General features: G+C 52.9%; 10 protein-coding genes across 10 annotated transcripts; 2 read left to right on the forward strand and 8 right to left on the reverse strand.

The window, feature by feature from the left end:
* Positions 1-1,006: 1,006 nt before the first annotated feature.
* On the reverse strand, positions 1,007-3,520 carry QC762_206290 (uncharacterized protein; the record flags this gene model as incomplete). The annotated part of the gene is made up of 3 exons (XM_062887530.1): positions 2,283-3,520; positions 1,722-2,194; positions 1,007-1,670 (listed from the first exon to the last, which is right to left on the reverse strand). The coding sequence occupies exons 1-3, from the start codon at positions 2,718-2,720 to the stop codon at positions 1,007-1,009; spliced, it is 1,575 nt and encodes a 524-aa protein (XP_062745644.1). The 5' UTR covers positions 2,721-3,520.
* On the forward strand, positions 3,000-4,327 carry YAH1 (mitochondrial matrix iron-sulfur protein). The gene is made up of 2 exons (XM_062887531.1): positions 3,000-3,607; positions 3,658-4,327. The coding sequence occupies exons 1-2, from the start codon at positions 3,318-3,320 to the stop codon at positions 3,998-4,000; spliced, it is 633 nt and encodes a 210-aa protein (XP_062745645.1). The 5' UTR covers positions 3,000-3,317; the 3' UTR covers positions 4,001-4,327.
* A 3-nt stretch (positions 4,328-4,330) lies between these two features.
* On the reverse strand, positions 4,331-5,329 carry RRP15 (pre-60S ribosomal particles component; the record flags this gene model as incomplete). The annotated part of the gene is made up of 1 exon (XM_062887532.1): positions 4,331-5,329. The coding sequence occupies one exon, from the start codon at positions 5,327-5,329 to the stop codon at positions 4,331-4,333; it is 999 nt and encodes a 332-aa protein (XP_062745646.1).
* A 187-nt stretch (positions 5,330-5,516) lies between these two features.
* Positions 5,517-7,922, forward strand: QC762_206320 (uncharacterized protein). Its single transcript, XM_062887533.1, has 3 exons — positions 5,517-5,822; positions 5,878-6,587; positions 6,648-7,922. Exons 2-3 carry the CDS (start codon positions 6,077-6,079, stop codon positions 7,742-7,744), a joined length of 1,608 nt encoding a protein of 535 aa, XP_062745647.1. The 5' UTR covers positions 5,517-5,822; positions 5,878-6,076; the 3' UTR covers positions 7,745-7,922.
* A 96-nt stretch (positions 7,923-8,018) lies between these two features.
* On the reverse strand, positions 8,019-8,878 carry CTR3_1 (Copper Transporter integral membrane protein that functions in high affinity copper transport; the record flags this gene model as incomplete). Its single annotated transcript, XM_062887534.1, has 3 exons — positions 8,019-8,200; positions 8,263-8,355; positions 8,412-8,878. 3 exons carry the CDS (start codon positions 8,876-8,878, stop codon positions 8,146-8,148), a joined length of 615 nt encoding a protein of 204 aa, XP_062745648.1. The 3' UTR covers positions 8,019-8,145.
* Positions 8,879-8,899: 21 nt separating this feature from the next.
* Positions 8,900-9,516, reverse strand: ctr4 (copper transporter complex subunit Ctr4; the record flags this gene model as incomplete). Its single annotated transcript, XM_062883317.1, has 3 exons — positions 8,900-8,950; positions 9,023-9,087; positions 9,429-9,516. The coding sequence occupies 3 exons, from the start codon at positions 9,514-9,516 to the stop codon at positions 8,900-8,902; spliced, it is 204 nt and encodes a 67-aa protein (XP_062745649.1).
* An 88-nt stretch (positions 9,517-9,604) lies between these two features.
* On the reverse strand, positions 9,605-11,561 carry QC762_206340 (uncharacterized protein; the record flags this gene model as incomplete). The annotated part of the gene is made up of 4 exons (XM_062887535.1): positions 9,605-9,847; positions 9,912-10,853; positions 10,909-11,160; positions 11,220-11,561. The coding sequence occupies 4 exons, from the start codon at positions 11,559-11,561 to the stop codon at positions 9,605-9,607; spliced, it is 1,779 nt and encodes a 592-aa protein (XP_062745650.1).
* Positions 11,562-12,137: 576 nt separating this feature from the next.
* On the reverse strand, positions 12,138-13,535 carry QC762_206350 (uncharacterized protein; the record flags this gene model as incomplete). Its single annotated transcript, XM_062887536.1, has 1 exon — positions 12,138-13,535. The coding sequence occupies one exon, from the start codon at positions 13,533-13,535 to the stop codon at positions 12,138-12,140; it is 1,398 nt and encodes a 465-aa protein (XP_062745651.1).
* Positions 13,536-14,246: 711 nt separating this feature from the next.
* QC762_206360 (uncharacterized protein) lies at positions 14,247-16,977 on the reverse strand (the record flags this gene model as incomplete). The annotated part of the gene is made up of 2 exons (XM_062887537.1): positions 16,261-16,977; positions 14,247-16,205 (listed from the first exon to the last, which is right to left on the reverse strand). The coding sequence occupies exons 1-2, from the start codon at positions 16,696-16,698 to the stop codon at positions 14,247-14,249; spliced, it is 2,397 nt and encodes a 798-aa protein (XP_062745652.1). The 5' UTR covers positions 16,699-16,977.
* A 220-nt stretch (positions 16,978-17,197) lies between these two features.
* Positions 17,198-20,028, reverse strand: QC762_206370 (uncharacterized protein). The gene is made up of 3 exons (XM_062887538.1): positions 19,025-20,028; positions 17,825-18,968; positions 17,198-17,772 (listed from the first exon to the last, which is right to left on the reverse strand). Exons 1-3 carry the CDS (start codon positions 19,313-19,315, stop codon positions 17,459-17,461), a joined length of 1,749 nt encoding a protein of 582 aa, XP_062745653.1. The 5' UTR covers positions 19,316-20,028; the 3' UTR covers positions 17,198-17,458.
* Positions 20,029-20,130: the final 102 nt, after the last annotated feature.

Raw genomic sequence — 20,130 nt, forward strand, 5'->3', positions numbered from 1 at the left:
TTTTTCACCGTGTTGCTTGGACATCCAATCCTTTGAATGAAAAGTGTGAGGCGTGACAATTTACAGCCGATTGTTCTTGTACTCTTTCATCTGACGACACATTACTGCCATTCTTCCGTCTTCACCCAGAAGTTTCATGCGAAGTATCGACCGGGCCACCATTCTTGTTACACTGCAGATGACCGTCGCAAGTATCTACGTCGTCAGCGTACTGCTGACCAACATGAGATATACAACCTCTCGAGAACTCATTCAACCCTTATCGAACAATTGGTCCGGATAAATATTTCGTCTTTCCCCCTGAGAACCCTTTTTCATTTTTAGCTTTTCAAAAAGTCAAAATATACATGAAGGGGTTGGCGAAGGACAATGTCACCTTCCTCACCTGCCACACTTTATGAAAAATAAAAACCCGAAAACTTGAACTACGAACATACTAAGCACCTATATTCACCTGCGCAAAACACACACAAAAAGAGAGAAAAAAAGGCCTCCGTCTACAACGTGCTCAAATAGGTGAACACCAAAATCGCCTACAACACACACATGACTCAGCAATTGTGACCATAGAAAAGATGCACACTACCCAGCAACAAAGTACCTCCCTACAGACATCCACGATCAACACCCAGGCTCTAATACCTAGCACATCTCACAGCAACCAGACACAAATCCCAACCAAATGTCTATCAACATTCTCTCCGTTTTCTTTTCATGAGTGGGGAATCATATATATCCTCTTTATCAAAAACCTCATAATAAAGTCACAATAATATCAAACCCCCTCCTCCCAACCCAACCCAACCCATCCATCTCTTTGAACAAAACAAAAAGAAAAGCCACAAAAAAAAAACGCCTGCCTCTTTCATAAAAGTCATCTTGTACAAAATGAAATCCCTTTCACACTCTTCTTTTCCCATATCATACCACCCATCCTGACCAAAAGACGTGTATATACATCTTTTTTTTCCCCACCTCATATCCAAAACCACCCCCAACATCCCCCTTAAAACTCACCATCCCCACCAGCCCCCATCACCCCCGCAACCCAAAGCCCAACCAGCCCCCACCAATTCACATTCCAACCCCTCGCCAACCCATTCAACCCCTGACCCCGTCTATACACCGTCTCCGAAATCGACTGCTGCTCCTTTGCCTGCTTCCCCCCCTTCTTCCTTCCCCTCGCTGTTTCCACCACCTTCGAAGGCTTAACAACAGCATGCGACCCCTCCTCATTGACAATACTGTACATCGTCCCAAACACACCATTGTATTTCCCAACAGGGACAATAGTTTCCAGACTTTCTGGCGGTGCCACAGCACTCTTCTTGCCCTTGACAGGAGGAGGCGCCTCGAGAGCTTGGAGGTACTCTGGTGTGTTGAGGACCGCGACCTGACCTCTGCGGAGGACCGTCTCGAGTGGGAGCTTGATGCACAGCGCTACAGCCGAGGAGCAGAATTTGGCGATGGAGAAGCTCGCGGGAGCAATCTCCCTGTCGATCATGAATTGTGTTCGGAGAACAAGGGGTGTTGAAAGGGTAAGGAGAGGGTGGACGAGGGAGTGGAGGACCGTTGGGAAAAAGACGGCGGAGGGGCAGAAGTAGGAGGGGAGGCTGCGGAGGGCGGTCAAGGTGCGCCTGGAAGCGCGAGAGGTGGATGTGATAATCATGCTAAACGTTGTTTAGTACATGGTAGAATTAGACAGCTTCAAGGAGGCATACCGTGTGCGGATCAGATCCAGGGGAGAGAGGATCAGGCCAGTAACAACCGCCGCGGCGGCAGCCACACAAAGAGAGGCCCATGGATATGGTGCGGCGATATCAATCAACCGGTCCGCATCGTTCTTGACGCCGAGGTCTGGTACGTTGAGAAGCGCGCTGAGTAGACTCCTGGACCAGTTCTCCAGTAACGAGTGGAGTACCGAGTAGATAAAGGTCACGTTTGAACCCTTCCAAACACCCCACGCACCTTCCTTCTGCCATAGCTGTGCGATAACTTCCAACACAGAGTCGGGGGTTCGAATGGCCAGTTGATGTGCCGGTACAGGGGCTGGCTTTCCAGGCGTTCGTGGGGTATCAAGTGGGGTCATTGGGTTCGGTCTCCCGCGGGTAGCTGTTGGAGAGGGAGTTCGTGGTTGGTTTGAGGTGAAATATGCCATTTCATCGGCATCCGAGTCTGAGTCGTGGGCTTGTTCCTGTAAGTTGCGTGTTAGTCGTCTGCTTGGGGTATGGAAGTGGGGCGTGGTTCGATGGTGTTGCCCACGATACCCAACGGCAGCATACCTCGTCGTCAAACTGAGTATTCCACGGATTCGCAGCAGCAGCAGCCGCTGCTTGTGCTTGCTGTCGCCTTGCCTCCTCCGCTTCCTCAGCGGCAGCTGCTAGTCCTCCCAAATCATCCTGTTTCCTGACTTGCATGATTGTCTTGGCCACATCGAAGGGTTGGGCCATCAGCACCGACGAGTACTTCCATAGCAGCTCATCCAGCACCTCCTTGACTGTCTGTACAACTGATGGCGAAGGCTCAGCTATGTAGTTCTTGTAGTCGATGTCGGAAAAGAGGTCGCGTGCCTTAGTAGCATACTGGCCGGTTGAGTTGCCGGCTTGGGCGAAGGCTTTTGGGCCGGGTGGTGTGGGGAGGGACTCGGGAGGTTCGCCGATCGAAGGGGGAATGTAGTAGGGTCTTAGGGGATTGACCCCGTTGTCACTGTGGTGAGCCATGCTGGTTACTGGTGCTTCTGTAGGCGCAGGAGCATGTTATGGTGGTGAATTTTGGGCTGGGTTCTTTGGCGAATTGCCCCGCTGATATTTCGCATGTGCTGGGACACAATGAGGTGCGGTGAAATCATTTGGCGATAAGCTAAGCATGCAAGAGCTACCCCAAAAGAGCCCAAGCGCCATCCCCATATTGCATTATCGGGGCCACCGATAAGCGCCGCCCGCCCACCTCAATGCTTGGCTACTGTCATCTTTTGCGGGTAAATTTTCATATCGTTTATCGGGATGTTGAATGGACGAATGTTAGATCAGATAATGATAATTCATTATTCAGTTGCCTCCCTCGTCTCAAATAACCATACCTGCTCCACCGTGTGCCCTTTTTGCATGAGGCAGTGAATAGACACAGAGGAGCCCTCATTGCGTATTGTATATATTGTACCTCTCGGGAGGGGTTTCTCGGCCATTAGGTTGTTTGTCACTCGCAGCTTTCCCCGGGTTTCGGAGCCTTCTAGGCTGTTTGCTTTTTCTCTCCGGCTTCCCACGCTTGTTTCCCTCTCAAGTCTTCCTGGAGATATAAACACACGCCAAACAGTCAAGATGTCGACTCAAAGAGTTTTTGCCAGCGTCCTCCCGAGACTAAGGGTTGCCTCCAGCAAGAATGCGACAACTTCCCTTGCACAACAGGCACAACAGCTCCGGTGCTACAGCAGGCCGACCGCCACCTTGAGACCTTCCGGTCCGGCCCGGTCCTCGGTGCTCTCCTCCGCCGCTGCCTCCGCCCCTCGCCGTGTATGTGTACCGGCCACATCCTCCGCTCAACCTCGCACCTTGTCCACCTCAGCCTCACTTTTCCATGGTCACGTCGACACCCCAAAGCCAGGTGAAGAGTATGTGCAAAAACCCCCCTTTTCGACATCCTTGAACTAACACATCAAAGGCTTTGGGTAACCTTCATCGACAAGGAGGGTGTTGAGACTAAGATTGCCGTTTGCAAGGGCGACAACCTCTTGGATATTGCCCAGGCTCATGATTTGGAGATGGAGGGTGCCTGTGGCGGTTCCTGCGCCTGCTCGACATGCCACGTCATTGTTGAGGACCCTGACTACTACGACAAGATGCCCGAGCCGGATGATGATGAGAACGACATGCTCGATCTTGCCTTCGGTCTTACTGAGACCAGTCGGCTGGGCTGCCAGGTCATCATGACTCCCGAGCTGGATGGCCTCCGGGTCAAGCTCCCCTCCATGACAAGGAACCTTCAGTCGAGCGACTTCAACTAAGGCCTGCCAATATATATTGCATTCTCCGGATTATCGTTTCTTGGTCGGCGTTGCGGCAGCGATACACGGGCATAGTTGTTGAAGATAGATACCAAAAGCATAGGGGGTTGGCTAGTGCGTTTTCCGCGCAATAGCTCACGATGTAACTGATGACAAATCTTGCGGCTCCGGGATGGTCTGGGAATCTCTTGCTCTGATCGAGCATGTGTACATGTAAAATAGTAGTAAGGCATCCTATACTGGGGCCATGTGTAAATAAGATGTAACCTCTGCTCTATAAGCAGTAGAACACCCCTCTGTCTCCCCAACATCTGTAATGGAGAGATCACTCTATGCCTCCTCCAAGCCACCCTTCTTCAACCCTCCACCCCCATTCGCAATGAGGTCCAGGAAGCCTTTCCTGCTCATCTCGGTAATCTTCTCCTCCTTCCTCTTAACACCCACCATACCCTCCTTTCTTACCACCCTTTCCGCCTCCGAAGCCTTGACCTGAGCTGCGCGCACGGCATTGAAAAGTTTGACCACACCACGTTGCGCAACCTTTCTCAACCTCCTCTCCGTCGCCAAAAGCTGGCCAGTTGTCTCAGCACCATCCTCAAGTTCCTCCTCAATCTCGCCCGTCTGCAGGTTCAGTGTGCGCTTGGTGCTAGGTACCAACACATCTCTCACGCGGCCCTTCTCCATCGCCAACCGCTTCTGCTCGCGCAATCTCTTGCGTGCCTTGGCCTCGAGCGCAGTGTCCACCAGCTGCTTCGCATTCTCCGCCGCTACCGCGCTGCGCGCTACAATTGGATCGGCGCGCTTGGAGGTAGGGAGTTTACTGGAAAGCATCTTGGAGATGGACGTCGCGAAGGCTTCTGGGTCGTTGCGCTTCGACTTCATGCGGTTCGCGCCTGTGCCAAGCCCATCGTCGCTGCCGCTGTGGGCGTCGTCGTCCTCGTCTGAAGATCCGTTATCGCCATCGCCATCCTCGTCGCCGGAGGAGTTATCTGAAGCTGGCGCATCTTTGGCGACAAATTTCTTCTGTTTTGTCTCTGATTTTGGTTGTTGGGATTTGGACTTGGAATTTGGCGCCGAATCGCTGTTGGACTGGGAATCTGAGTCTTCGGCTTCGGTGGAGGCGCCGTCGTCGGCCTCGAGGTTGTCTAGATCCTCTTCGTCCGAATCGAGCAGGTTGGAGGGAATGGCACCGCCTTCGTCATTCTCGGAGTCTTCTTCCTCGGAGCTGCTGTGGTATGCGGCGACTTGTCTCTGCTTCTTGGTTGGTCTTTGTGCCTTGCCCTTGGGGCCGTCGCTGAAGGAGCGCTTCTTTAATGATGATCCTGCCATGGTGTGGGGTGTTGTTGCAAGTCAATTGCTACAAAGACTTGTGATGGGTCTGGAGTTGTTGCGGATGATTGACAGTCAGTCCAGCGCACTCGTTGTTCGAGCGAGTTCCCCAGAAATTTTTGGCGGTGAACAGCGGCAGGAATGTGCCCCGCTGGTGAAGAGTGGAGCTGATGCCCCAAGCTTCTTGCTCCACTTGAACTTTCAAGCTTCATTTTGTGGCGCTCAAGGTGGGCATGTGAAGCTTCATCTGGCATCTAGGAAAACTCAATCTACATGACTACCGACTGTATAGATGATTATTTAGATCTTCTCACCTCTTCTAGTTGGAGCAGTATTATTATCTCAGGAATTGCCAGTTTCCTCCATTGTACGTTGGTCTCACAACATGGCATTCACCTTGGCCAAGTAGATGACTTCTCACGCAACAACAGGCCCACCCAAATGCCATTGTGTTTGTCGTAACCCGCGGCCCGGTCGCCAGTATCTCAACTAGGTTTCTGATCCTTCCTGCAGGTGATGTTTTGCCGTGCTAACCAGTTGCCTTCTAGATATGGGTCACCAAGACCAAAACAACCCTGCGCCAAGGTGGTAAGCCTGACTCTTTTGAGGAACTATTGGCTTTGTTTACGGAGACATCCAGTCCAGCGCGTTTACAATGGCAGTTCAAATACTCCTCCACATCCCGTGTCTCATCACAACAGCCTTATGCTCAATCTATGAGCGCGCAATCTTCTGATACCATTCAGAATGGAAACTCCTGCGCCCACCACCACGGGTGTCCTTACCCTCAACCCATCCTGTCTCGCGACGACCAACCTATGGGTGGATGGACTTTGCACACTTCCCGCTTATGGCGATGGACGATGCACTCGTTACAATCTAGGCAAGGGTTGCCCCATGAGGGCTGCTGGCGCCACCGGCTATGATGAAAGAATTGCTTTCAGTGACTGCCCGGTTGGCATGACCCCAGCCTGGTCGTTCACTGGAACAGAGTTGCAAGATGTTTCCCTCGCCACCAGCTACTGCTGCCCGACCGGTTTTGACTTTTCTGTCTCAACCACCTCATGGCCAGGCTCAGGGACCTTGCAAGCTACTTGCATTGCCGAGTCGATTGAGCGGCTTTCGGGTCAAACGCTCACTCTGAACCAGGATACATATCGGGTAGAGACGTCTGGGAGATCCACCATCACCATTCGTGCCACGACCACGACCGCGGCATACGACTATGACCAAGACAAGATTTTTGCCCAAGCAGCGAGTGAGTGTTGAGCTTGTGCTGATGCTCCCTCTTACATCCGTTATACTGACCCTTTGCTAGCCATCTGGAAATACATCTACCCCGGTGCTGAGACGACATCAACATGCTATGGCATCGCTTGCAACCCAAGCAACCCCCTCCCACAACCCCCCGAGAAAACACCCCCTCCCTCCACCTTCACCTACACACCCCCTCCCCCCTTCCCAGCAACCCAATTCACCCCCGACCCGTCCTGCCTCGCCGAGTCCAACTTCTGGCAAGTCTCAACCTACTGCTGGATGTCCTGGCCCAACCCTTCCCCCGACTGGCTCCGCTGCACCCACACCGGCTTCGGCGAACCAAACACCTACCTCCACCCAGAATGCTTCCCCTCCGCCACCGTAGCCCCCCAATCCGCCGAGAACCCAGACATCCAAACCTGGTACTCGGAATGCCCGGTAGGCTACTCCGTCGCAAAAACCTTCACCTCGGGCCGCTTCGACCTCCCAACCTTCGTCTTCAGCGAGCCCTCCCCCACCAAAACCTACGACGTAACCGCCACGGGCCTAGCCTGCTGCCCCTCGGGTAAATACCACTTCGAGTACCGCCGCGTCGATACCTCCATCACCTCCCACAACGGCAGGCGCGAGACCGTCTCCCTCTACATCATGCCCTCCTGCATTGCCACCCGCGTCTCGGCTCTCTCGGGGAAGGGGATAGCAATGAAGGAGTGGTACAACACAGCCGTCTACGACAAGCGAGACTTGGGGGAGCGACAGGCTAACCACGACGCGGAAGCTACCATCACCGATGCGTGGAACATGGATAATACCCTGTATGCACAGGCGATTCATCTCGGCTACACCGTCTTTCGCGATCAGTACACATGCTACACCAACTGCGACGAGTATTTTTACAATTCCTTCAGGGATGTCGTGCCAAATACGTACAAGACTTGGAGCCCGCCAACGACGACGACTACTTCGACGAGTACTTCTGATGGGTCGTCGTCTACTGGAGACGGTGGCGGTGATAATGGTGATGGTGAGGGAGGGAATGGGGAGGAGGTGGTGTCTACCAGCTCGACAGCTGGTGCTGCTGAGCAAGTGGGACGGTCGGGGAGTATTATCATCACTTTGGTGACTGTGGTGACGGTAGTTATGGGGTTGGGTGCTTGAAGATGTGTGTATGGGAATGTGATATGGGATATGAAGATACCCAGTGTGTATATGATGGATGATGTAATTACGATGGAGGTTATGTTGATATGGGCTTATTTTGAGCCTTTACAGTTCCAAGAAACACCTTGTACGGCAACAGTGGGCATCGAAAAGAATTCAGTCCCGTTCTTCACAATTCATGGTTTAATGTGTTAATATCACAGCAAGGGCATTGCCCAATCATGTCATGGCTACAGCATTACACACGCGTCATGGACAGGCAGAAAAAGTAGCTATCCCAACTGATATTCATTAACTCCTGCTCCCTCAAACCCTGCTCTACAGCGCATTACCAATTACCTAGGAGAGAATCGCCCATGCCCAACACTCGACAGTCTTTTCCTACCTCGACCACGCCATCACCCACAACAAACAGTCACATCCTCCAACTCGCCACACCGCTTACTGTCATGTCTGTCTCGTCAACACACACGTCAGCTTCATCTTTCTTCCCTTCTTTTTCCAGAAACACTTACTTCCCCACCCTCGTCCAGTGAAACAACAAATACCCCAAAAACACCCCAAAGAAAATCGAGAACAGCACAAACCCATTATAGTACATCCCCATCCTATAATCTCGTCAGCATATCCCTTCAACCCCCTCCCCACCCTGAAAAGTACTCACAGCATCAACAAATAAGCCACCACAAAATTAACCAAATGCAACAACGCCCTCAAAAACTGCTCACAAAACCCCGGCCTATAACGCTCGCACCCTTCCTTTCTCTCGTGTTCACCCCCAGTATGATGACTCTCCTCCTTCTGCCGCCGCGGCCTGCTCGCACACTGCCCGTCCACTTGTCCTATCCCCTCCCCATGTGCCGCATTCAGATTAACCGCACTTGCCACCCTCGACTGCTCCGCCGTCAGAGGCCTCAGAGACGACGAGGGCGTCATCCTCCTTCCTACAGGATGGGGAGGGACAGGTTCCGTATCCATCAAGATTATCTCACCGGGATGGCCGTGATGTTGGTGATGGGGGTATTTGTGGGCGTGGTGACGGAGGAGGTGGCGGTCGTATTCCCGAGTCAGGCGCCGGAGACCTTCTAGCAAAAGGGCGAGGAGGAGGACGGCGATGCAGGCTGCTGCCATGTGGCCGTCGCTTCTGACTTGCTACGTCTCTGAGAGGAAGCAGGAGTCTATGGTGTTCCAGTTCCAGGTCATCTATTGCATAGGGGGTTAGCAAAGGGGAGGGAAATGGGAAGGGGAAGGGGAAGGGAAAGGGGAGGGGAATACTTTGATGAGACATGCTGGCTTTGTGACGGCGTCTTCGACGATGATGATATCGATGGGGATAGGGACTGTGGTGGGGGCGGGGTTAGACATGCTGGGCTGTGAATGGGGTTTGGTTGGCGGTTGATGCTGGGTGGGCGGTGGTGTGATGCTGGGCGTGAGGTTGTTGTGTTGACGGGAGTAAGTGCTTGTCGGAAGCAGATAGACGATGATTTTGGTGTCCTGGAGGTGGTTGGGCGGGGGTATACTGATGCTGGATGGTGATAATGGAAGACACGGGTTGTGAGGTAAACTTCTCACTAAATCTTGGACAATGGGAGCAATGCGTCCGCAGTCAAAGTAATTCTTACCCTGAATCAACTCGTTTCAAGAGTGCCTTCCTGCCCGTACTGATGGAAGGACCACCAACCTGCCTGGTCCGGTTCGCCGGACACAAGCCTCCGAAAAATGATGAAAAGGGCAGGCACGATGCAGAGAAGATGTAATGGATGGGGCATCACTGGTCAACCTCTTCTATCAAGGCCAAAAACACAAAGAGAGTATTACGCATAAATGGTATCACAATATCCAAACCCCACCCCCCACTCACTGATTCCCAACCACATACCTCGCCGTAGCAATCCTCATCCTCTTCCCCGCCCACAATATCGGCACAATCAACAACGAAAATACCCCCATAATCACCGTGAAACCTCCAAACGGAACCAAATACCCGTCCCTCTCAATCCACTGAATGACAAACAGCAACCAAATGAATGGCACCATTCCTCTCAAGATACAGATCATGGCAAAGCAGTCACTGGCGAGCTGGTTGTACGCGTCAATGAGCTGGAAAATGACCAGTTAACTTCAATCTCATTGATATCATGGAAGGTGTGTGGGGGTCACTCACATAACTGAACCACAAACTCGGCACCTGCGTCAACGCAAAAGCCACCATCCCGTACGCCACCTGAAGCCCAATCCACTGGTACTCCCCCGGATACTGCGCGCAGAACCCAAACACCAACAGCCCACCCGTCCCCAACGCCAGAGCAGGCAACATAATCGGCAGTCTCGTCTCCGGCTCGGCATAACCGTGGTCTTGCTTCTTCGCAAAAGCCTTCAACCGGCGGTCTGCTAGGAGGGCAGTAGTGATAGCACCAAAGACTATACCAATCAACGCGCCTATGAACAAAAGCCCCGTGTCCGCGCCCCAGTCATACGGCGGAAGAATGAGCAGCTGAGGTCCGATGGTGGAGATGACGGCCACAGCACCGACCAAGCCACCATACTGCAGCATGGCAATCCACGTGGCTGGCAGCCGGAGGGTATACCACGGCTTCATAAACTGGTACTTGATTCTACCTCTGTACATCCCAAACTTGAGCGAATCAGAAAAGGTATAAGGGTGGTAGGAGAAGTTCCCCGGGCCCGTTGCTCTCGACGACCTGACCTGCTTTGACAATCTAGTGGGTGTCATGGCAGTGGAGCTGCTGAGGTCCCCAGAAGATGACGGCTGATACCATGTATACGTCGGGTCCAACTCCCCGGTATACCGAAACCTCGACGGCAGCGTCATCCTCATCGATGGCAAAGTAACCAGGCTGAGGTACGGCGCAGGTGTCCGGGGCCAATACCTCGATGGTCGGGGAAGATTCCTCTGGATTGGCAAGCAGTGGGCTCCACGTTCGTAGATCGTTTCCGGGACGAATAAGACCGAACACAAGAACGTGATGCCCGCCAGAACAGCGCTGACCCAAAAGACTTGGAACCAACCCAGCCTGACAGCGATGTAGCCGCCTGATATACCGCCCACGACGGAGCCGCTTGCTAGGGCTGCTGTGTAGAACGCCTGAGCAGCCGCGTCAGCGAGAGTTCGATGTTGGAGAAGAACGGGGGAAACATACCATCCACCTCCCCCTCTCATGCACAAAATACATCTCCCCCACCACCGCCGGCACCACCGTCTCGGACGCACTACTCCCAAACCCCTGAAAGCATCTCACAACCAAGATGCCAACAAAGTTGGAGGTTGTCGCCCCGACAGCCGTGGAGATGAACAGAATGAGCGCCGAAATAAGGACAATGGCCCTCCTCCCGAAGATATTCGCCACCGGCACGAGAAACACATTTCCAAACCCCAACAGGAGAATATTGTACTATCTTTTCTGTCAGCTCGATCATTACCCTTCACCCTTTTATGAGGGAAAGGGCTTACCGCAACAAACTGCATCAACTCTTCAATCTTCCTCTGATCCTCGGGAAACTCCAGATTCCACACCGGCAACGCAGGCGCGATACAAGCCGAGATGAAATTGCTCACAAAGGCGTACAGCGAGACGGTGCTGATGCACGCCAGCTTCCTCCACGGGGCCCAGTTCAGGGGGTCTGCCGGGTCTGGGGTTGGGAGGGGGTACTTTGAGAACCGGTCCGTTGTTGTCACGCCTCCCTCTGGGATGACGACCGTGGTCGTGGGCTCGATCAGCCGGACCGTTCCCGGGGGTGTGGCGGCCTTGACGGCTTCTCTGCTGAGGGAGAAGGCATATTTCCAGCCGGGCATCCTATCTCAACCTGTGTGGTGGGGATGGAAAGGTGGCAAGTGATGAGATGGTAAGAAAGGGGGAGGAGGGGGGAGAGGGGGAAACGAGCGACGAGGGGGCAACGGCTTTCGAGGAGCAGAGAGCATTTTTGGGCGATAACATGGTTAGGGAAGGGCAAAGTCTTATGCGAGGTGTGTGGTGTTTAGTTGGTTCCCGAGGACCCGAAATAAAGATGAAACCCCCGTCCGAGAATATGCTGGGAGGGTTGGGCTGATGGAGAGAAGCAGGGACGCGAAGGCGCTTGTGCAAGGCCCGGGCCATGGTGGAAGTTTATTCATGTTCCTGGGGGCGACAGTGCTGACGAGGACGCTAGAATTTGGGATGGGAGCTGTGTACTGAATCACCAGGTCACTAGTAACGAGGCGAATAAAGCTGGTTCTTTTTTTCAAAGGGTGAGATGTGCTGGGATGTTTTTGAAAACATATATCAAAAGATTTCCGACCCTGAGAGAACGACAGATTACCAGAAGTGCCTTTTCCTTCCCATTGTAGACAAAGATATAACTATCCCAACGTCTATCCACCAACACAGGTGTTTCACAACCTACAATCTTCCGTCGAGTGACCGTAGTCATTGCACGAAAGACACCATGTCTCCTCCGTCGAGTGAGCAAATGCACAGCGTTCGCCCCTGCGACACCCAACAGCCGTGCATTTCTTTGTTTTCCACAACCTAAAGTCCTTGGTCGGATTATCCCGAAAGCGAGCCATTTCCTTGCTTGTATGCTTATAACCACATTCACCCCTATCTCCGCAATGCTGGCCTTTGGGACACCCTTGAGTCCCACGCTGAGCACGTCCGTGAGCTCTCCCTGGCCGAGATCGAGACTTCACCTGCTCCCAGCCCTCCTCATCATCGGGATCTCCGCCCCCTTCAGCCTCGGCCTCGTGGACTTCTGCTTTTTCGTCTCCGGCTTCGGGTGGGCCACTTCCAAGATCAACACTGTTTTCCAGCGAGCTTTGCGCGTCGTGCTTCGTACTGAGAGGGGAGCTGGAGGCTCGGTTGTCATTTTCCAGCGGTAAAAACATGTTGCTCGTCTCGACAATCTCCGACACATCCTTGTTGAACCTACTGGCATAGACGGGCCATGACATGATGATGGTCTTCTCGCCAAACAGTTCCCGTGCTTTTACGATGATGGCCTCGATGTTCTTCACCGTGGGGAACTCGACGAATATTTCTGATCCATTCTTTGAACGCGTGGTGTAGAACAAACGTCCCAACTCGAGGAGGACCTTCGCCACGTAAGAGTCGTTCCATGTTTCCTCAGCGAGATCCTCTGGCTCCAAAATCACAATCGTGTAGGCGGGAACGACCCTGGTGTTTCGGGTGGAGCGGAAGTTGGTGAACGACACTTGGTTGAATATGTTGTCCAAGAACTTGACCGATAGTCGGCCATTGGTATTTCTTTCCCTCAAGTATTCCCTGGCCATCCCGGAGTTCCACCCCCAGAGTTCGACTCGGATGCCACATCCCAACACCTTTCTGATCGCGGGGAGCATATCGCGATCTCCCGTGATAACGATAAAGACTGTTCTTTTTTTCCGCTCTTCGACGGCTTGATCAAATTTCGCCACGGCCCTAAGATCAACAGCCTCCTCGGTCATATCTGCCGACATGGAGTTGTCCACCTCCTTCTCCCTCCCATTGGCGCCGCGATCGTATATCTTGGTTTTGAAGCTGCACTTCTTGTATTGATCCCATACCAAATCATTAGGCGGTGGCCGAGAGCCGTAGATGTAAGATTGGCGCTGAATTCGGCCATCGCAGAGTGTGTTGACTAACCTTCCTATATTGATCCGGAGACGTGGGTCCTGATCACCGTCTGTGAGCTTGGGCATATGTGAATTGCCCGAGGCGGCGAACTTCTGAGCCTCGATCCACACGTTGGAATCGTCCACAAATAGCAAACATTCGTCATTATCGGCATCCATTGTCGCCGGTGGTGTGATTCGCGCAGATTAAGGGTAAGGCAGAGCGTAACGAACAACCTGTTGCGAGAGTATGGCGAGGTGAGTTCAGATATATATATATATACCAGCGACAAAATCTGGGCTTTTCCTACTGTTGTGCACTCTCCTTTGCTGTTGTGTGTGCCTATCCTTTTAATCCCATCAACCCGGTGAAAAATGCAGGTTGCTTGATAATATTTCTAGGCCAGCCGATTGAGCCAATACTTCCAGGATCGAAAACGTTTGCAACCGCTGTGGCAACAGTTCCCCGCCATCCATAGCCTATCATCGCCAATCTGCCTCGCCATTTTTGGTGACCTGCAGGCCTGTTTGTGTTGACCTACCTGATATGCGCTGCGACGTGGACCAGTGACACTATGATGGTCTAGAAGACAGCAGCTGCAACAGGGTGCGTATTCGCACTGGATTGTCGCCTGTTGATCACCCCGTCATCCGCGGCTTGTACGTATAGCTTCTTTATTTCGTTCTCGTCGGCCTTCCGAGGGTCCCAGGTTACTTGCAAGAAGCCCACATCCTTTCCTCGCTCGAGCTGCTTGGCTTCTCGATCAATACGCCCGACGGTTGCTCAGTTTCCTCTGACCTTTCAGCGATCACGAACCCTTGCCGCTGAGGAAGTGTTGCATTTTTCCTTGGACTTCGGCGCAGTTGCAATGAGAGTTCCCAATGATATCCTCATTGCGTCTCCCAGTCACAGTACCCAGTCGGCGGATCCCTGATATACCCCGGCCCCAATCCAGCTCCCGTATTGTCCCTACTCCTCATCAAAGAGTCAAAGAAGGCCATGTCAACCCCTTGAAAGGCCCAGTCGTCCACTCCTGCCGTGAGAGCAGGGTAAAGATACGAGTCGTGTTCAGGCTGCAAGTGGCCAGAACCATGTTGGGCTGGGAGTGAAGAAAAGTCAGGACCTCCAACAAAAAGATTCTGAGAACTTTGTTGACTTTGCACCATGTTGCCGTACAATTGTTGCTCCTGGTTAGGTGTCTGAGAGGGTTGCCGCTCGAACGCTGACTGCGGCACCAACGTCGCAGACGACGGAGCGTCAGGTCCAGTTACCGCGGTGGCGGAACCAGCGGCGTCAGATGTGACCGCCTCCTTGGAAATGACTTCATCGGTAGCCACAATCTTGACCACCCCATAGTACGGAATAAACACACGGAGGACGTTTTGACGGCTCGGCGTGGTGACGGACTCGGAGCTAGACCGGTGAACGGCCTGGGTGTCGTACTTTCGCCGCCCGTTGGCCGCGTCGGCCTCGATGGCCATGAGCCTGCGTATCAGACCGGCGCTCTTCTCGCTTAGCGCATCCGCATTGACTTTGTTGAACGCGTCCATGTTCTCGAGATACCCCTCCACCAAGCCTAAATCTCCAAGCCTTTGGTGGGCGAGAATGCTGTGATCTGGGGGTTGGCAATGACCTTGCAGGTGTGCCAAAAGGAGCGTCATGGCAGCCATGAGGGCGTAGAAGTCCACAGCGCGGCAGCAGAAGGCGACGTTGTCTTGGGCCCGGAAGAGGACAAAGCGGGTGAGTAGCTCTCTCGAGGCGGTGACGCAGACATCGCGGCTGTAAGAAGAGTTGCTTGGGTCGAGAGACTGCTTACTGGATCGCAGCAACATGTATGGTAGATGAAGCTGGTTCAAAAGGTTGTAGTGGAATACTTGCCTCATCAGTTGCCACATTCTCCCGAGCATCTCCCTCACGTCATTGCCGGCACCAATGAGACTGGGCGGCAACCACCATCTTCCCGGTAGTTCCCCTGCCATCTTCTGCAACTCCAGATCAAGGGCTTTGGTGGATGCATACTCGTGGAAGCTTGGATCAGATTCATTCCGCTCCAGGATCCGAGCTGCGACACCCATCTGAAGACGTTCGAGTTTATTGACGGGGGCGTCGTCACCCGGCAGGTGGACACGTGAAGCCACTGCTGCTTCCATTGCGCCTTGCGGAAGGCCAAGCATGAGGGACACAACAGCATCTGCACATACAAGACGATGAAAGAGGTGTTGGGGAGCCACTGGCATCGAAGCGTCGAGAATTCTCAGAGGCCGGTGCTGGTAGCTTCGATGAATACCCATCAACTGGCCGACCGTTATAGCGCGGCGGAAGGCCAGCCAGGCTCGGCGTAGGTTCCCGCAGTTCATCTGAAATAGGCCTTCTAGCAGGATACAATGCAACGACTCAATGGAGCTAAGCATTTCATCGTTGGTGGTAACGAGCCGGATTGCCGTGTCCGCTAGCCTCCGCATGATGGTCCGTGGAGTTTCGCAGTCAGGCGGGAGATCTGTGTATGCATTCCTGTGGGTGTACTGTAGAGACAGGCAAAGAACAAGCATGTGTCGAGCCACCAGGACCGGATGGAGATCTCGGGGCGGAATTCCAAACACGACTTTTGGGTCACTGTTTCCGCCGAGGCCTGACGCAGGGTCGGCGCTGGTCAACGCCAAGGCAAACAAGCCAGCTTTGTTTCCGCCGAGCTCGTAGATAGTATCAAGGTCCTGTCGAGATGGGTATGCCGAATGCAGTGCTTCGGAGAGTCGGCCGTGCTTGCCATCGTCAGGCCGTAGCTTGGCGAGACACTCGGCAGGATTTGGGCGTTGAACACCGAGACTTTCATCTTCGAGATCCAGCCCTTCCTGTAGAAGGGTATCAATAGCTTGTCACGCCAGTCAGTTGCATGATGCGTCATACCTGAGGAGCATCAAGAATACCAAACTGGTGACTTGTTTCCGAGCCAGTTGATCCATCATCTTTGAGTACCACTGAAGCCTCTGCGGGTTTCAACAGTGCCTGCACAGCGGATGGATCACCTCCAACCTTCTTGACCAGCTGCTCAATCAACGTCTCAACCCGAATGATTCGGTCTCCCATCTGACGAGTTCGATCCGCTGGGGTTGAAAGTTCCTCAGGAAGATCCTGGCTTCTGCAGTCGGTGCCCCTACGATGACATCCGATGCAGATAGCATCACCCGGAGCAGCAAAGGTGCATCGGATCTTTCTCCGCTTGCATTCCCAGCAGCTGTGTGTCCCTTTCCGAATTCTGCGGGCCTGCAGTTTGAGTGCTTTCTGTGTGTATATGGTCTGTGGCATCAGGGTGCCAACACGTGAGTGAGCCGTTTCGGTTTCCATCTTCTCGCACTTTCGAGCTGAGAGCTCTATGGGTGTTGTAATGGGATGTGGTTGTGCTGGAAGGAGGTGCAGGAACCGTGGTGGTCGGCGTTCTCAAGTGTGCAAGTGCAAGAAGACCGCAACGGCGGAGGTGTAAAAGAGCAGTTTGTGATTTTCTTCCGCCGCGTCGGCGGTCCAAAACGGCGGTGTCTTCAGCATTCGTAATCAACCCCCTGGGTGGTTGGCATCCTACTGGTCGGTCAGTAACGACAGCATAAGCAGATGTGCGGCACAGCGGGCAGAAGCCTCCGGTCCTATGGATCGGTTTATTCCCGTAGATGAGGTTTCGCGACATCAGGATTTGGTTATCTAGAATTTTATTCGAAGACTGTCGTCATAGGAGTTATCCTTCGAGATAGAATTCTTTGCCCAGATATTTGGCCTTGAGAGCTGTTGCCGTGGCAACGCTTTACCCCTGAATCCCTTGAGATTCCCATATAAAAACAAATTATCCTTCTTCTTTTTGTTGTTTGAATTCATTGATTGTTCTATCATTTTGCTAAGAGCGTCGTATCATGATCACCAATTATTTGCCAAAGCACACACATGAAACCCCCTGTTCGAATCGTAAAGCCCACCCATTATCCACCCTGATTAAAACACCTTTCTAAAACCCGTGTCCGATAGCCCAATCAATCCAAAGTAAAACGCCAGCCCGCCTGTTCTGGCATATCTGAAAATCAAAAATCAAAATCATAAATAAGGAAAATCGTCCTCACCCCTATGCCACCGCCCCAGCAGCCCTCAAGGTCTCTGGGTTTAGTCTTTTCCAGCTGAAGAAAAAACTCAAAACAAAGGAAAGTCCAACGGCTCCAATGGCAATCGCTAACGCTGTTTTGATTCCGGCCATGTAGGCGATCAAAATCCCCGGTACTTGCTCCGCGGGGAAAACGGTCGTGATCGAGGTGGCGCCTGTGCCCAAGACTGCAAGTGCGTTGACATCGGGCGCCGAGATGGCCAGTTCCTTCATGAGCTCGTTGACAAAGGCGGATTGACCAGCCGAGACCCAGAAGGCACCACCAACTGTTTGGAAGACTGCACCAAAAGTGTTAGCGTGAGAAACAGAGACAAAAAGGGGTATACTCACAAAGAACGATAGCAGTGACACTGCTCAAATCGTCAATCTCGGCCGTCGCCTGGCTGACGATGATGGGAATTTGGAACGCACTCCCCCACGCAATACCGCCCAGGATTTGATATCCAATCCACATGCCCGCCGATGACCTAATGTCAAGTGTGTACAACAGACCAGCCGCCACGGTAGCCAGCGCTGCCCCTCCCACCGCTAAAGGTGTAGCATAGCCCGTCGCCGAAACCGCCCCTCCTCCCACGATCGTCGCTACTGTGACCGACAGAATCAGCGGCAGGTTTTTCACCCCTGATTCCGTCGGTGTAGCATTGCCGATACTTTGGAAGTAAATCGGCAGGTAATAAATGATGATGAAATAACTCCCGGCAAACAGTAACGAAAACATGCTGCAAACCCACACCTGCCTCTGAACGAATAGCCTTGGTACGATCATGGACCTCTCCCCATTATACCACTCCCAGACACCAAACGCGATGGAAATCATGACGAATCCAACCAACAGTCCAACGACCTTCCGGTGATGCCATGCAAGTGTCTGCCCGCCATATTGCAGCGCAAGAATGTATGTGATGACACCGGCCATGATGAGTGCCGTGCCAACGGGGTCCATCTGCAAAAGCTTCTCCTTGAGAGTCGCCTCCGCCGGCTTGCATCCCGCTGGGGTCCGGAACAAGAAGATGATGATCAGCGCCGACAGTCCGCCAATGGGCAAGTTGATGTAGAAGCACCATCTCCACGTCACCCTATCCGCAAATGCGCCTCCAATCAGCGGTCCAACAACGGCAGCAACACCATAGGCCGTGCCAATAATGCCGGTGAAGACTGGTCGGTTTTTCGGCTCGGCGGAAAAGGCGATGAGGGTGTATGCGCCGGAGCCGATACCAGCCGCTCCCACCCCGGCAACAGCACGGCCAATGATCAGAGTAGGTGAATTGGGTGCCACGCCACAGATCAATGACCCAAGCTCAAAGATGAAGATGGAGATGAGGTAAGAGATCTTGAGCGGAAAATACTTAAACACCTTGCCCCACGAGGATTGGAACCCGCCGACAGTCATGAAGAAAGCTGCGCCGTACCATGCTACGTCTTCGAGGCCGTTGAACTCGTCGGTGATCTTTGGAATGGCGGTTGCTACTATTGTCTGTTTGACGAGTTAGGATCACTGAGAAAGGCACAGTGTGTGGATCGAAAACTGACCATGTCGAGAGAAACGAGAAAGACGCTGAGAACCAAGGCGATGATGATACAAGCAAACGTCCATCCTGTTGGATACTCTGTTGGCGGCACATGTAATGACTTCCCTCGGCTCCTGTATTTCTCTGACAGACGTCCCAGGTTGGTGGATGAGTTTGGTGTGGAACCACTGCTGAGGTAAGCGTGATAGCGATTTCTTGGAGTAGCTGGAGTTTCGAGATCGAAGAGGGATGATGCCGAGTTTTGCGATGCCAGTGGCCCATGTGCGTGTGTGTAGGCACTATAAGGTGCCATGGTGGTGTTTGAACGATCGACAGACAGCCAAAATGAGGGGAGGATTCCTAAAAGACTGGACAATTCACCACAGGTGGCTAGGAGAGAGCGAAAGACAAGGCAATGTGACAAGACTTGGCGAGGAGCAAGTGATGCGGAATACCGAGTGGTAAGACGAAAGGGCTTGGGAATCCTTTATGTTCATGATGTCCAAGATGGGAATCCACACTGCACGTACATGCAAGACACCGATTCCGTGGCAGCGATTCTCCGGGAAGGCGTTCTCGGCGGCAACATCTCAGAGATTACCTCGTCCACTGCGACTACAGTGCCGCGCGAAGAGAGGATGGTTCCCAGGTGCAGAAACACGCACCACATCTGCCGAGAGGTGCATTTTCGATGCGCATACCAGCAGCTACCTGCTTCATCTCTACTTGGAAGATTCCGCAGCCGATGACGAGATGTATTCGGGTCGGGTTTCATCAGGGACTCAACCCTGGTGCAGGAGTAGGCGCCGGACATTAAATCGGGGTGCGGTTTGTCTGCAGAACACCGCTATTTTAGTGAGAGTATAAGCCAGACACCACAAGAAAGGGCAGGACATCTCACCTTGCAATTGGTCTTGTCTTTTGCTACAGCATTCTCACCGGTTCGGATTGGTGATGCGCTGCGGCGTTGCCGAGGCCACACATACTTTCTTGAAAATATTTGCGGCAACATTAGAAGGTGGATGCATTTGCCTGGAAGATAGAGACCTGCACCTTCCCTTTCCTATTCATAGACATGCACCTTCCATCTCTGCAACCTAGCTACTTGTACTAATTACTCAGCTCATG

The sequence above is a fragment of the Podospora pseudocomata genome (genome assembly GCF_035222375.1).
Source record: "Podospora pseudocomata strain CBS 415.72m chromosome 2 map unlocalized CBS415.72m_2.2, whole genome shotgun sequence".
NCBI lineage: Eukaryota > Fungi > Ascomycota > Sordariomycetes > Sordariales > Podosporaceae > Podospora > Podospora pseudocomata.

What these genes read in the sequence shown, in the direction of transcription:
- YAH1 (XM_062887531.1), top strand. Translation starts at nt 3,318, where the DNA reads ATGTCGACTCAAAGAGTTTTTGCCAGCGTCCTCCCGAGACTAAGGGTT. An exon ending in ACCCCAAAGCCAGGTGAAGA is followed by an intron (nt 3,608 to 3,657) that starts GTATGTGCAAAA and finishes AACACATCAAAG; the next exon opens with GCTTTGGGTAACCTTCATCG.
- QC762_206320 (XM_062887533.1), top strand. Translation starts at nt 6,077, where the DNA reads ATGGAAACTCCTGCGCCCACCACCACGGGTGTCCTTACCCTCAACCCA. An exon ending in GATTTTTGCCCAAGCAGCGA is followed by an intron (nt 6,588 to 6,647) that starts GTGAGTGTTGAG and finishes ACCCTTTGCTAG; the next exon opens with CCATCTGGAAATACATCTAC.
- QC762_206370 (XM_062887538.1), bottom strand. Translation starts at nt 19,315, where the DNA reads ATGGCACCTTATAGTGCCTACACACACGCACATGGGCCACTGGCATCG. An exon ending in TTCTCGTTTCTCTCGACATG is followed by an intron (nt 18,969 to 19,024) that starts GTCAGTTTTCGA and finishes CTCGTCAAACAG; the next exon opens with ACAATAGTAGCAACCGCCAT. An exon ending in TGTCACTGCTATCGTTCTTT is followed by an intron (nt 17,773 to 17,824) that starts GTGAGTATACCC and finishes CTTTTGGTGCAG; the next exon opens with TCTTCCAAACAGTTGGTGGT.